This window comes from Pipistrellus hanaki, assembly GCF_964339955.1.
Source record: "Pipistrellus hanaki genome assembly, chromosome: 7".
Classification (NCBI taxonomy): domain Eukaryota; kingdom Metazoa; phylum Chordata; class Mammalia; order Chiroptera; family Vespertilionidae; genus Pipistrellus; species Pipistrellus hanaki.
In genome coordinates this window covers 32,888,760-32,903,771 of record NC_140509.1, presented here as the reverse complement: position 1 = coordinate 32,903,771, position 15,012 = coordinate 32,888,760, and the positions used below count along the sequence as shown (strand labels likewise).

The following is a 15,012-nucleotide window of genomic DNA, read 5'->3' as shown; positions in this document are numbered from 1 at the left end:
AATGTCAAGCATAGTTGCACAGGGATGTTCAGCCCATGAGTTTTACCCCAGGCTAGGCCTCTCTTATCACTTAAATATATATATATTTTTAGGAACAGCAGTATTTTACATTTATAATTTTTATCACATTAGTGTATTTTCTGGCCATTACATTTAGACATTCATAGCATCATGCCAATAAATCCTTTTTTATTGCAAATTTCTTAGAGGACTTAAAAATCCACATTGGGATACCAATCAACATACTGTATATACATTTTACAATGCTTTGTCCCACTTTTAGAGAAAACCTTGTACTTTTTTTACATGCCAGATTCTAGCATGAAAGATATTAACCAACCCTGTAAGCACAGAGGAGGAATTGCATAACTTCTGCTTTGTTTCCTCTAATATATGGGGCCCGATCTAGAAGTGCTTGAATTCTATTGGCTAGTCAACGGTCAGGATATAAATTTAATTTCATATGCATCTATGCACATCTATAGCAACACAGTGTTTTTCAAGTCATTTTATTAAATAATGAGTTTTTATGTTTTTTGTTTTGTTTTAATGAAGTTAGAGGGAACCCAAGAGACTTAAGAGTTTCTGACCCTACCACATCATCCATGAAATTGTCTTGGAGTGCGGCACCAGGAAAAGTGAAACAGTATCTGGTCACATACACCCCGGTGGCCGGAGGTGAAACTGAAGAGGTCACCGTGAGGGGAGACACAACCAGCGCTGTTCTGAGAGGACTGAACGAAGGGACAACGTACACCTTATCCGTGACGGCCCTGTATGCCTCTGGGGCCGGCGATGCCCTTTTTGGAGAAGGAACAACGCTTGAAGGTAATTGCTGTCATAGCTTATAGAGACACCCCTCCTCTCCCCCCCAGCTTGTTTGCCATTGCATCTAGGAAGCTGAGAACGTTTTCCGTGAATGAAATTTAGAAAGGCACAATCCTTTCTCTTCAAAGACATTTGTATTGAAAAATAAGCAATCATAAAACTGCCTCTTATTCAGAGATGTAGAGTATAAGCAACTGAAACATTTAACTTGATTAGGAAGAAGCGCATTGGGGAGCTGGGTGCTAAAGATGTGTAGCAATGCCCAGGGTTGGTTAAATGGAGAATAGGTGTGAGACACGCAGAGGGGGAAGGCAGCTTGGGAAATGTTGTGGGTGAAGAGCGTTTGGATAAGCCACGGTCACACAGTGCTTCTGTCTCCCCGGAGAGGAGAGGAGAGGAGAGGAGCGGAGCCGTTTTCTGAGTCCCAGTCTCTTTTCATTCACCGGGTAGGAAAGCGTGCATAATAGCTCGAGAAATTTGAAAATCCAAGTTCCTGTTAGCTTGTTTTCCAACTGACCTCTAAATATCACTTGCATATTAGAGGCTCAAAGTTAATGCAGCACTTAGTACAAACAACACTGGAGCTGTTTCCCTGGTTCTCTAGAGACAATTGTCAAAAGCTTCATATCTTTTAGGACCTTGGAAATATAATGGAAGCTTAGAATCAACTCACCATAACTACAAAGCAAGTCATGTAAGAGAGAGAAAATATACATTTAACGTAACCACATGAGAATGGAATATAATGCCAGTGGATGGTCACAACGACGAGTCAGTACCATAGTTGGGGGCCTGAATGGAAAAACGAGGCATAGCTTTCTTTCCTGTTATTACTTCCTTTTAGATAACTTATTTAGAGTAGTCATAGAAAGAAAACAAATCTATAGTATCTTTTGTGATGTGAAATCACAGTGATGATTGCAAAATATGCATTAAATTTGATGGATCCAGAAGTTTGGAGGGTTGTAGATGTTTTAATCAGCAGGGATAGGCTTACAGTAGGTAGGTAAGCTTCAAGACTTAGTCAAGAATTAAAAACAAATAACCATCTGGGACCGGTTTGGCTCAATGGATAGAGCGTCGGCTTGGGGACTGAAGGGTCCCGGGTTCGATTCCGGTCAAGGGCATGTACCTTGGTTGTGGGCATATCCCTGGTAGGGGGTGTGCAAGAGGCAGCTGATCGATGACTCTCTCATTGATGTTTCTAACTCTCTATCTCTCTCCCTTCCTCTCTGTATAAAATCAATAAAATTTATTAAAAAAATAACCAAAAATATTTGAATTAAAATTGTCTTTGGACTAGTGATCAAGAATTCAATTCCAATAGTCCATACAATTTATTTTTAGAGGAAGATTTAAACAAAAGATAAAATACCTATGTGTAAAATACTGATTGCCAGAAGAGCCCTGGCTTGGGTACTTAGTCATGTAACCTTTAAATAACTCCTTAATCCCTCTGAGCCTCAGTTTACCCATCTATAAAGAAGGAATGATCATTGTTATCCCTTCCTACAAGGCCTGTGGAGATCAAATGGGAGAATGTAAGCGAAACTCTTTGGGAACTGTAAAATACTAAATGTATCAATAAGAAATAATTGTAATTAGAACTGACTACTAATACTTTCATAAGTATTTCAGAGACATCGCTTGTCTACACTAAAGTTTTGAAAACAATAAGAGCTAGAAATAGAAATTGTCTTAATTACAGAGACATAATCTAAGCAATAGAAGCATGTGATCTTTATCGTGGAGCAGCATCCAGAATTTCTGAGTATGTCCTTTCCTTTTGACCTTTGGAAGTTCTCTTTCTCTTGTGCTTTCCAGAGGTTTTCAACAGAAATTGTTCATAAGATTTTTTTAAGGATAAACTTTCAAGCTTTTATTTTTTTACAAAAAAGTAGTAGATTACAGTGGTGCCTCGCATAACGAACGCCTCGCACAGCGAACTTTGGACAGGTTTTTCATGAAACCATCGGCCAAAAAGCAGAAAATGGATGAAGATGTGCAAGATTCGGTAGACTCTACTTAGTCTGTCTTAAAATTAAAAAAATGTGTGTTTTTTTTTTAAAAAATTATGTTTTTAGATGTATCTAAATAAAAATATGTCATCTTAGCATATTTTTTTTTATGTCATCTTAGCATATTTTATGCTACAGAACGAATTATTTTTTTTAACATGTATTGTTATGGGAAAACGCGTTTCACATAACGAACTTTTCGCATAACAAGCTTGCTCCTGGAACGAATTAAGTTCATTGTGTGAGGCACCACTGTATTTGTATTTGGGAAAATTTCTCCCTTATAAAGAAAATCTTGGAAATCATTTAATAGTTTTTTACTTTTGCTTTTAACTTTTAATCTTCTGATATTCTGCATGTTATTACTTCATAAACATATTCACATTTAACCCAAATATATAAAAAAATTATGGTATTTTTGCTAAGAATAACATATAAGTAAACTTTAGGAAAAAAACCAAAAATACAAATTTTAATTTAACAACAAACATTCTGTTTGGCTGTGATTTTTCTAGGTTAGGCATATGGCTAAATTGCTTATAATTTTATAGCTTTGCACAAGTTGTGTAGAAAATCTACCAACTTGTATGCATGTATGAGTGTATGCTCCAGGACATAGCTGATCAAAAATCATCTCTAAGGGAGATACATGGGTAGTAAAATAAATTTAAAAAAATTATCCCTTTTCATTTCCTAAGAAGAAAGCGAGCTAAATGATTTGTAAGTTTTCTTTAAAAATATAGTCAATTCAGCCGAAATCGGTTTGGCTCAGTGGTAGAGCGTTGGTCTGGGGACTGAAAGGTCCCGGGTTCGATTCTGGTCAAGGGCATGTACCTTGGTTGCGGGCACATCCCCAATAGGGGGAGTGCAAGAGGCAGCTGATGGATGATTCTCTCTCATCGATGTTTCTAACTCTCTATTCCTCTCTCTTCCTCTCTGTAAAAAAAATCAATAAAATATATTTAAAAAAATAAAAATAAAAATATAGTTAATTCATACCTGAATTGTCAAAAAAAAAAAATAACTTTTTTTACATTTATACCAAACTTTACTATGTTGAAGGATAATATTAAATGCTGCCAGCCTGATTTTATTAACACATTTATCCCATTGCATTATGTGTGGTAAACTCGACAAATATGTGAGAGCATAGTTGTGACTAAATTAAAATAATAGAAGATTTTTGCCCCTGGTTATTCCATTTCATTTTATTGTATTAACTCGGCCAAATCCACATACCATATACAGGAATAGGATATGATGGTAAATGCAGGGGATGGAAAGCCCAGAAACAAAGCCAGGCCAGTGCTTCTGAGGGCTGCTGTTTTTCCAATCTGTTTTTCTCTTGGGAGAGGAGGTGGTAAGAGCCTACCAGGCAGGAATGTTTCTCTCATCCAGAGGCGAGGATCAGCAGGCGAGAGCACTCTGTAGGTTGAAAATTTTATGGATTGCCTGAAGTGCATTCTATTTAATTCAGAAAGAATTAAAACAATATTTACTGTGGTCTACAACCATCCCTAACTTGAAAATGTTCCCTAGTACTTTCTTGAAATGCAGCCAATGATCAGAAAATTCCCCTGTCCCTGGAAGAGAGATTTATTAGCATTGGCATTGGGGAAGTTCATGGCTGGCTCTAGAACTGCATGAAATAGAATCACAAAGGCAGAGTTTATTACTATTTCAGATCCCAACTTCAGAGGACTCTGAGCACAAACCATTCGGTTTGATTTACATTATTCCCCTCCCCCTCCGGTTGTTGTTAAAGTAGATTTAATGTGCTTACTAAAATACGGTTGTAGATGTAAATGCACTTTAAGTTTGGTAGAACTTTTACTTGTCACTGTTAGTGGTTAGAGAGAGGAAAACCGGTTCTTATAAACCTCGAAATGAATAATTCAGAGCTTTACCACAAATGAGTGAAAATTTCAGTTTGGGAATAATACGGTTCTTTTTATTTTTGAGTGTTGTTTTCTGGCTATGGAAAAGATGACTTTTCAGAATTTCCTTTGTTTCCGTTGCTACAGCAACCTGCCAGGGTCCTAGACATGAATGACTTCCTGTACATCACACAAGCTAACTCAGCTGACATTTTGGTACAATGAGGTTTTTTTTTAACACATCAAGGAATTCCTCTGCATGGTGTTGAGTAACATGGGGCCTCTCAAAGATGGACTGAACCAGGCCTCTATGTTTTCCTGATTTACTGCTGTCTCATAACTTGGAAAAAATCATACATGCTGGGCATCACTACTCTGACGTTTCCAGGGAACTAGCACAATCACCAAACAGTAATTCATATTTTCTCCTCTGCAAATTAATGGCTCACCAGGGAAGAGTCCAAATCAAACTGGAGATGTAACAATTGTGGAAGAAATGCCCCAGGCTTTGAGGTTGAAGAGTGATTTAATCGCTAAGAGGTTTTTAAGAACGATGCATTGCTTACGGTAATTAGGTTCAATAGTGAACTTTGTCCTTTTCAAAGGTGGCTCTAATTCATTGGTTGTAAATCAAGTGTGTTTCCACATGAACGTTATCCAGAAGCAGGTCTTCTGTATTCTGCTATGGAAAGTTGGATGACTTTTGAGTTGAGCTCTAATGGAAAAGACAAATTGATTTAGAAGAGGGTTTACATTACATTTTCAATTTAACTTCTATTTTTGAAAGTGGTATGTGAAACTCAATGAAAGCTGGCTGGAACAATCTATAAGATGAAATATAGTTTCATTTCATTATGATTAATTTTTCAGTTATCATCATTGGCTAATTTGTATTATAATTATATTTGAATTGGATGATGATTTGCTTTTCAGAAAGCAAATGGAAAAGGGCTGAGGATATGTAGGAAAGTTACTTAAATGAGGCATTAGTTCTTTGGCCTTGTATATGGAAAAAAGTAGAAATCAACCCCTGTGGACGTTCAGATCATGAGAAATGCACCTGTCTAAATTACTTCCCACAGAAGCAGCACAGAGATGTATGCAAGCAGGCATGAGAAAAGTGCCTTTTGAACTTATGTTAATGCACTTTATAATCAAGGTGGAAATACTGAGTATCAACATTCAAAAATGATGAGTTTTTTAGAATATTTAAATTTATGGTAGAAAAGCATTGTTGTTCCTTATTCCTATACTGGCACTATGCTGGGGAGAATAGGATAGAGGGGGAAACTATTGAGAAGAAATCATAAGAATAAAGATGAAGGCATACCCTCAGCGTAGAAGGTGACCTTTTTGATACGATTGCCAGAAATTCTATCACTAGAGGTAAAAGTAATATACAAAGCACAGGCATGTAGTGCAGAACTATGAGCTTAAATATTATTGAAAACAATATCACTTCCGTAAAAAGTTTGAACAAACAAAAACACATTTGTAGGTCTTGGGCAGAGGGAAAGGAGGAACTCGAAGAGGAAGGGAGCCTTTGCTAGCGCAATAGTGGATCCGGGTTTGGGGAAAAGTAGTGACAAAGTGGTACAGTCTACCAGAGCTGGTTTCTGTTGCTGCCACCATTGCTATGCCTTCCCCGTGGAGGAGCAGTGATCTTCCCTGGAGAGAGGCTACAGACTGGTTTCATGACGTTTCCCCTTTCTTTTCCTCTCCCTAACCAGGTACTCTAAAAAGAAACTGTCGCCAAAACCCAATCTAATGAAACCAAGACAAATAATCTCCTTCTGTAGTCATTGATGTCTGATGTTTCTTAGACCAGGGACAAAACCTACAAATTCAATATATTAAGCCAAACCAAATGCTTTGCTGGGTAACACTTGGATTGAACCTCACTTACAGGGAAATGATAAACTCTTGAATAAGAAGCACACGGGGTAGGGCAAAAGAGGGTTTACAGGTGTTTGTATGGAAAATAATCTAATAAATAATAATATCAGAATAAACTTGTTTCACATACTCAACTGAACACCTACTTTTGCCCCAACCCGTGTGTTGAGAGCCATCTCCTCTTAAGACAGAATAAGGGGAGGAGAGAGTAGTGAGCTTCCCAGGCATGTTTGTAATGGAAAGGATGTGATGAGAAGCTTCAATTAACTTAATTTTTGGAGGGTCAGTGTTTAGCCTGTTCCACTACCTAAGGGTGATATGTTGTGCACAGCCATGGACTCACATACTATATGAACCACCAAACAGTCTGACACAGCATCACTGTGTCCTGCACAGCTTCACCGTGTCCAACAGTGATGCGCCATTTTGCTTTCACCACGCATCTTTATTTGGAAGGAGCCTCATTTTAGAGTTGAAAGCAAGTGTGAGGGTTCCTTCCCACACTGATCAAGCACACCTTCCAAATATATGGCTCTCTAGGCCTCAAAAGAGGGGTAGAAGAAATAAGGGAAAGGGAAGAAATGAAAAAAAAGTAGTTGTAGGGAAGCAAGAATCACAGAGGAGATTTAGGAAACATCAGTGCTTGGGCATCTCTTTGGATATCCCAGTTTGTTGATTTGGGCATGGCCTAGTCTTCGGCTCTCCAGGTGATTCTACTAGGATGTATCTGATTAGGTCCGGTCCAGTTATTTTGCTCCTGAGGACCCCAGGGCTCCAGGAGGTTTCACAGCCTGTTGGTGGTCTGCTCAGCTGATTGCATATCTAGTTTCAAGACAAGCTTTGCCACTCGGCAGCCTGCCAATGAAATCATAGGGTACAAACGAATTGCTTCATTTTTTTTCTTGAAATCTAATATTTGGCCAAGCCAAGATTCCATTTTTAAAAACTTCAAGGGTTATAGGCCAGATGAAGTTTACTGTCATGAGTATATCATATTTTCAAAATTCTTGGGTGTCATGCAACAGCTGGAATACCCAACCCTTCTACTTTTTGTTTTCATTTTTCAGAAAAAGTTTGTCAGTGTGTTTGACAATAGTATAAACTTAATATTTAGCAGTATTCTGATCAAGCTGTCTGATATATAAGATGCCCATTGAAATGGTTTATCTTTGCAGTCTTGGCTTCTGGATTGAGCTGTCTTTCTTCTTCCCATATTTCATCGTTATTAACATGAAATGCTGCAATGCTGGTGCCTGCAAATAATGCCTTTATGTGACACATGCAGAAACTATAATTTTTTGAGCATTTTTTTCTGTAGTTGAGAGCTTAGCATTCAATTGAATTAGTGTTGCTAGCCATTAATTAGAACTCAAGAATATCTTTTAGTTAATATTTATTTATATCCTTAAAGGTGTTTTTATAGATTATTTTCAAGACATAGATAAACCTTGCAAATGTTTATTTCCATTTTACTAGCATTTTGTTCTAGCTTTACAGGTCTTGAGAGTGTTAAAATAGTCAATTAAAATCCATGGGAATACATGTCTAGTGATCTAGGCACCTTTTGTTTGTAGCCTACAAATGTCTTTGTGAATGTACTCTTGCTTCAGACACAATTCTCTTCTTATTTTCTCCCAGTGAAATCATTAGCTTGTGTTTGTGAAATTGATGTCTGTTGTCATGGAGAGAAACAATCTCACAAATTCAATGCTGTAGGAAGTAGGGAGAAAAATGGCCTTGGGAAGACTAGAAGCTAAAATTATTGTCTGCAAATTACTCCAGTGATAATTTGGAAGATAATTCCCACATTCTAGCTAACTTTATTTATCTTATATATATATATTTTGGAATGTCATTCATGCAGTTTTTAGCTCACTTAATTCAAAGTCAGATATAAGTACAATTATTTTATAACAGATGTTCCTAATTGCAACTCAGGAAATTTAGGAGGACAGATGCATATACAAAATGGCTGTATATCAAACAAACATGCACTGCACATGGAAAACCAGTTTTGGGGATATGAATGATAAAAACAAAAACAAAAACAACACCTACACCAACCAAACCAAACCAAACCAAAGAAAAAGCTTGCTTACATTTCTGTTAGTAGAGAAAAATATAAAGATGTATGGCAAATACAAGTAAAGAAGACCTTAGATGAAATTAATCTCAAGTATTGAGGGAAAAAGTCAACATGTTCTTGAAAATAAGTATTCTTGGTTACAGTGAAATATGCAACTAATTTCCCTCTAGAGATGAAATGACTTGTCAGCAGTTAAAGTTATTTATAATGGAGTTAGAATTTTCCATTTGCACTTGGGGTCTGGTAGGATGCCCAGCTTCTGTTTTATTTATTTCCCCCCTCTACAGTCAACCATATATGATAGGTGTTTGCTCACCCAGATTTCTTTTTCATTTATTGTTTGTTATCTTTACTTTTTGTGCTGAAATTTAATTGTGTAAGCATGAGTATTTTTGTTATATTTATTTTTATTCTTTGATTCAAGTAAAATAATAGCCTTCAAAATTCTTGTAATAGCATTATATATCATTTGCTTGAATATATAATTACTGGTAAGATGTATGCTGTAGGAGCAGATAGTTTTATATTTATGTCATACTGTGGCATAAACCCTAGTAAAGGTAGCCAATATAAAGTGACCTGTATATTTAACTTACATTTAAATTATGGAAAGTGAGGCTTTTATTGGAAGACATCTGTGCCTCCTATTAAGTTGAGGTTTCCATATTTTTCCATTTGGGTTGTATTTTTTTTTAATGAAAGAACCAAAATTTCATAACAGACATTTTCGATCAGCTAGAACAAGTGGTGTGTTTTATTTTGATGACTAATCACGTTTAGGTTTTCCAGAATTGGTGGTTTTTAGTTTCCTTAGGGGTAAGCTGAATTGAAAGTTTGCACTTTTGCTTTTTTAACTGCGTGAACAAATAGAGTTTCCACCAAAAAAAAAAAAAAAATGATTGTCCCTATTATGATTTGTGAGTGATATGAAATTGTTGAAATGATTGCAAATCATACATTGAAACTGAGCTGATTTAAATTAGAGAGGAAAATATGATGGTAACGAAATAAAGATCTTTGTGAGCAATGGGCTATGTCATAAGATGGACTGATATGTGGTAATTCAGATGCATCGTTTTCTTCGGAAAACTTTCTGTTAGGCATACTATCAATAGTATACTCCTTCATATTTAGATGTTACCCTTGTTCTAAAGGACCTTACCATCTTACTGGATAGACCCGGGCCAGAGTGCTAGGTAGGAATCAGATAAAATTCTAATATTCTATCCATCAGTTTGTTTCACTGACAGAACACGACAGTTAATTCTGAGAGGAGAAATGAGCATCTTTAGACAAATTTGAGTTTGAGTCCAGCAAGTTAGGATGTCTATCAGGACGAAGTAATGCTGACATATTTTGTAGACATTAATGATTCCCCTTTAATTTCTATTCTAGAACGTGGTTCAGCTCGTGATTTAATTACTAAAGACATCACTGACACATCAATTGGGGCTTATTGGACCTCTGCTCCGGGAATGGTTCGCGGCTACAGAGTCTCATGGAAATCGCTTTATGATGATGTTGAGGCTGGAGAGAAAAATCTTCCTGAAGATGCAATTCATACGGTGATAGACAACCTGCAGCCAGAGACCAAATACAAACTTTCAGTATTTGCCGTTTATAGCAGCGGAGAAGGAGAACCTTTGAATGGAGAAGCCACAACTGAATGTAGGTAACATCGCAAGTGTGTTTGGGTGTGTTAGTTACCCTCTCAAGTACAGGAAGTTGAACTACTTGCTTTTTTCTTTTCTTTATATGACCATTGAGGACTGAAAATTTAGAACCTTGAAAGAATATGGTTTGGCTCAGTGGATAGCGCATCTGCTTACGGACCAAAGGGTCCCGGGTTCGATTCCTGTCAAGGACATGTACCTTGTTTGCAGGCTCCTCCCCGGCCAGGGCCCAGGTCAGGGCAGTGCAGGAAGAAACCAATCCATGTGTTTCTCTTACATCGATGTTTCTCTCTGTCTTTCCCTCTCTCTTCCACTCTTTCTAAAAATCAATGGAAAAATATCCTCGGGTGAGGATTAAACACACACACACACACACACACACACACACACACACACACACACACAAACCAATGTGGTTTAAATTTAGGTTTATTTTGTATCTAAAATTTATATCCCTCTGCCCTAGCTGGTTTGCCTCGTGGATAGAGCTTCAGCCTGCTGACTGAAGGGTCTCAGGTTCGATTCTGGTTAAGGGAATATAGCCGGGTTGTGGGCTTAACCCCCATTAGGGGGCATGCAGGAGGCAGCCGGTCAATGATTCTCTCTCATCATTGATGTTTCTATCACTCTCTCCCTCTTCGTTCCTCTCTGAAATCAATAAAAATATATTACAAATATAAAATTTATACACCCCCCCACACACACCTTTGTGGAATGATCAACTAGATAAGAAACTCAACTAGTAAAAAGATCAGGAGCTATGGAAAGAAAGAGAATTTGGGCATGTTGATAGCTATATTACCGTGGGCAAGTTACTTAATCTTTTTTGAGCCTTAATTTTCTAATCTGCAGAATGCAGTCTTTTAAAAATTGTCCTGAGAGTTAAATGAAACAAGAATGTTCAAAGCACCAAGCAGAGTGTTTTGCCACTTAGAGATGACTGATAAATAATAGTACCTACTGAGACTATGATTAATCTCAGATCATTTAACTCTGGTTGGTGAGGTAAAATCAAAAGTCCACTCAGTTTTTGGATGGCTCCCATTTGCCTTAATCTCATGAATATTATTTCTTGCGAATCATTCTGAATGACATGCCATCATTTATTATCAGCTGGCTGGTAAAATATGTGTTCATATTTAAAAATTCTTTTTCCTAAAAAGCTATTTGTTAATCATGGGTATGTCTCAAAGTTTATAGGGGAAAACTTTATTTCTTTTGTTTTGGGAAAATTTTAGGAAAAGAGGAAAGAATGGGGGATTCTTACATATCCTTTTATTAGAAAGAAGTGGAAGGATTGGGTGATTATTTTTTTTGGTCAAAGAGCAATTTCAGTTAAGTCCTATATCTTGATTTTAAGTTATTCTTAAATTAAAACCTTTTGGTTTGAGAGAATTCGTCTTTTCTTTTTAATCACTGGAAAAATCAGTTGGCTATGTCTAAGCTTAAATTTGTGTCAAAATTAATATTTAAAAAAAAATCAAGCTCCTTTTAGGAAATTTAAGTAGTTGGAAAGGCATATTTCTCAGCTATGAAAAATATGATTGGTTTATATAGTAATAAATGAAATCTTGTGTTTGACTATGTTGGCTGATGTTGTTTAAGAATCTGGCAGAAATTCATCTCTATTTCTGACAGAAATTCATTTGTTGTAGAGAAGCCATGTTGTAAACTTAGGCCAGATATGACACATAAAGCTAAATTTATTTGTGGTAGTAAAATACAATTCATGTGGCTGAGAAATTATACAAGTATATGTATTTAGAGAGAGAAAAGTGTGTTTTTTCATTTTTTAAAAAATACCTCTCCTTCTCAAAGACTGAGTTTTCAGTTATTTATTTATGGTTGAAAATCTCCACAAGGGACATGTTTTAGCAAAAAGCAAATATAGTAACAGGGATCCTAAATAACCTTTCATTTCTAAGAAGCTGGGCATCTAAGAAATTTTCAGTTTTTCTTGGCTAATTGATTGATTAAAGGTGGGGGAAGATAAAGTCCTCTTTTAAACTAGCAGTAGACTAAACAGGAATGAAACATACTGTTTAAGCAGTTTGCATATGTTTAAGCAGTTTATAGAGTATATGCAAACTGCTTAAACATCTAAGCAAATATGAGAGAATCCGGCACTTTTGTTTGTTCTGCTATCATTTTGTTGTTTTACTTTGCCCACTTTGTGGAAAGCAAAGCAGTTTAGAAAGTATTTGAGAAATCAGAGTCAGATGTGGTATTTAGGTGGTGGGTGAATCCTCAAATGTGGCTAACTGGGCAGAGTCACTAGGTCATGCTCATAAAGTTCCTTATAAACTTCCGAGGGGACATTTTGAAAATAGTTTCAGGATTGCTTTCAACTCAGAGACATGGTATGCAGGCTGTTGATAGAATGAAAACCGTGCATTGTGGCTATAAAGCCGGCAGATGAGAAACTTTCTACTGGCCCTCCAGTGCTGGTTTAGCAGTAGATGTTGGAAAGCTTCTGAGAGTTACTGAAACAGGAATAGAACTAACAGTGTATTACAGCAGTATATAATATGAAGCACATCTACCAAGGAAGTAAAAATTGATTTTTATTTATGGGAAGCCGTCAAAGCTTTTATAAAATTTTCTCTAAAATCCAAGTTTTCTATTACAACCAGGATGAGGTATGTTGTATTTTATTTAAGTTCAATTCCCTTAGTGTCTTCTCTTCCTCTTACGAGGATTCTCATCAGATTAGGGCCCTACTGTCATGACCCCATTTAACCCTAGTTACCTCCCCAAAGGTTCCATTGCCAACTACCACCAGGTTATGGCTTTAACATAAATTTTTGGGGAGACACAATTATTCAGCCCATAATACGTGTCATAATTTTTTTCTTCTTTGCATGCCTTGCAAGTTTTATTTGATGCTAGACATTGTGAATTTGTTGGATGCCAGATATTTTTATATTCTTATAAACATCTTTAATTTTTATTCTGGTATGTAGTTAAGTTACTTGGAATTGGTTTGATCTTTTAGAAACTTATTTTATTCTCTGTTAGAGATAGACAAAATAAACCTTTATTTTTATGGCTAATTTTGCCCCATTACTAGGGCAATACCCTCTGTAGTACTATACATGATATTCCAAGAATTTTGAGGTTTTGTACTCTGGTTAGGAGGAACATTTCTGGCTATGTGGGATCTCTAGGAATTGCTACCTCTGCTCTTTTTGGGTGGTTATTTTCTTCATTTTGGGTAGTTTCCTCATACATAAGCACTGATTAGTACTGGAGGGCCTTTTGCAGATTTTTGGAGTTTTTTTCTGTCACATCATCTCCTCTATAGTACTCAGTTCTGCAAATCTAGGAGCCTCAGACTCCCCAAAGTTGCAAAACCATCTCCTGATGGAAGGGAGACCACCATGCTCCCCCTGGATCCTCCTTCCTGTCCTGGAGCTGAAAGCTTCTTCCTCAGTAATGAGCCAGGGTGATCATAAAGTGAAGTCACATTCATTTCTCATCTCTCAGGGATCACTGTCCTGTGCTATCTGATGTCCAATGTCTCAAAAATATTTTTCTATATATGTATATTCTTAAGTTTTTTAGGTTTTTAGTTGTTTCAGATGGTCCTTGTCCATTTGAACATGAAACTTTCCCTTAGGATCAAAAAACGATTCTTGCCCTCGCTGGTTTTGCTCAATGGTCTTTCTGAAAAGACCCCAATGAGACTTCTGACTCCGCATTCATGATTGTCACTATTCCCCACAGCATGTTTGCTACAGTAATTTTTTAAAGATGGAAATACAATAAAAAGTTTAAGAGCTCATCTCTGGAAATGGATCTTTAGAATGCAAATGGGAAATTCCTGCTATATGAACCTCCATTTTTTATTTATTAGCCAGTTGAAGAAAAAGAACATCTTACTGTGATCTCACTGAGGTTAGGCCCACACGCTATTGTGAATTTATGAGAGACCGTGATGCTCAGCGGGAGAACAGTGTACCTATTGAAGAAACCATAGATGGTGTATTTTTACATACATGGGGAGGTGGACATATATATTTTCTTTCAACATGGTACACGTTGTAATCTTTTTCTTTTTCTTTTCTTTTTTTTTTAATCTCACAGTATCCCAAGACTCGAGAACCTTGAAAGTGGATCAAGAAACAGAAAACACAATGAGAGTTACCTGGAAACCAGCACCAGGGAAAGTTGTCAACTATCGTGTTGTATACCGCCCCCGCGGGGGAGGAAGACAGATGGTTGCCAAAGTGTCACCCACAGTCACCTCAACAGTGCTAAAGCGGCTTAAGCCCCAGACCACGTATAACATCACGGTCCTCCCGATTTACAAGACGGGAGAAGGGAAGCTGAGGCAAGGACTGGGAACAACAGGTACAAAGCAATAACTTTTTTGGAAAGTGTGTCTTATTTTAAGGAATACTTTAGGCATCTACTTCATTTGTGTCTAAATTAATTCTGTAATAAATTACATTAGAATGATTTGATAGGATGCCTAATGGCCTATTACTTTTACCAGTGGAGTTCCCAGTGAAGTAATTTTACATATTAACGCTCCAGTGCTAATCCAATATTCTGAATTGTCAGAGTTGTTTACACTTCCATTTGAGCACTCTGCGAATCAGCATTTTTACTGTGTATTGTATATTGTGATA

At 36.9% G+C, this 15,012-nt stretch overlaps 1 protein-coding gene across 4 annotated transcripts in view; it reads left to right on the top strand.

Moving 5' to 3' along the window:
- Nucleotides 1-15,012, top strand: part of COL12A1 (collagen type XII alpha 1 chain) — a 111,653-nt gene that overhangs the window by 25,625 nt on the left and 71,016 nt on the right. For 3 of the 4 annotated variants that reach the window (XM_084890831.1, XM_084890832.1, XM_084890833.1), the window contains exons 13-15: nt 556-828; nt 10,101-10,373; nt 14,465-14,731. The exons of the other annotated variant lie outside the window; for it this stretch is intronic. In XM_084890831.1, the coding sequence (XP_084746957.1) occupies nt 556-828; nt 10,101-10,373; nt 14,465-14,731 (813 nt within the window). The remainder of the gene's footprint in view (nt 1-555; nt 829-10,100; nt 10,374-14,464; nt 14,732-15,012) is intronic. 4 annotated transcript variants of the gene reach the window in all.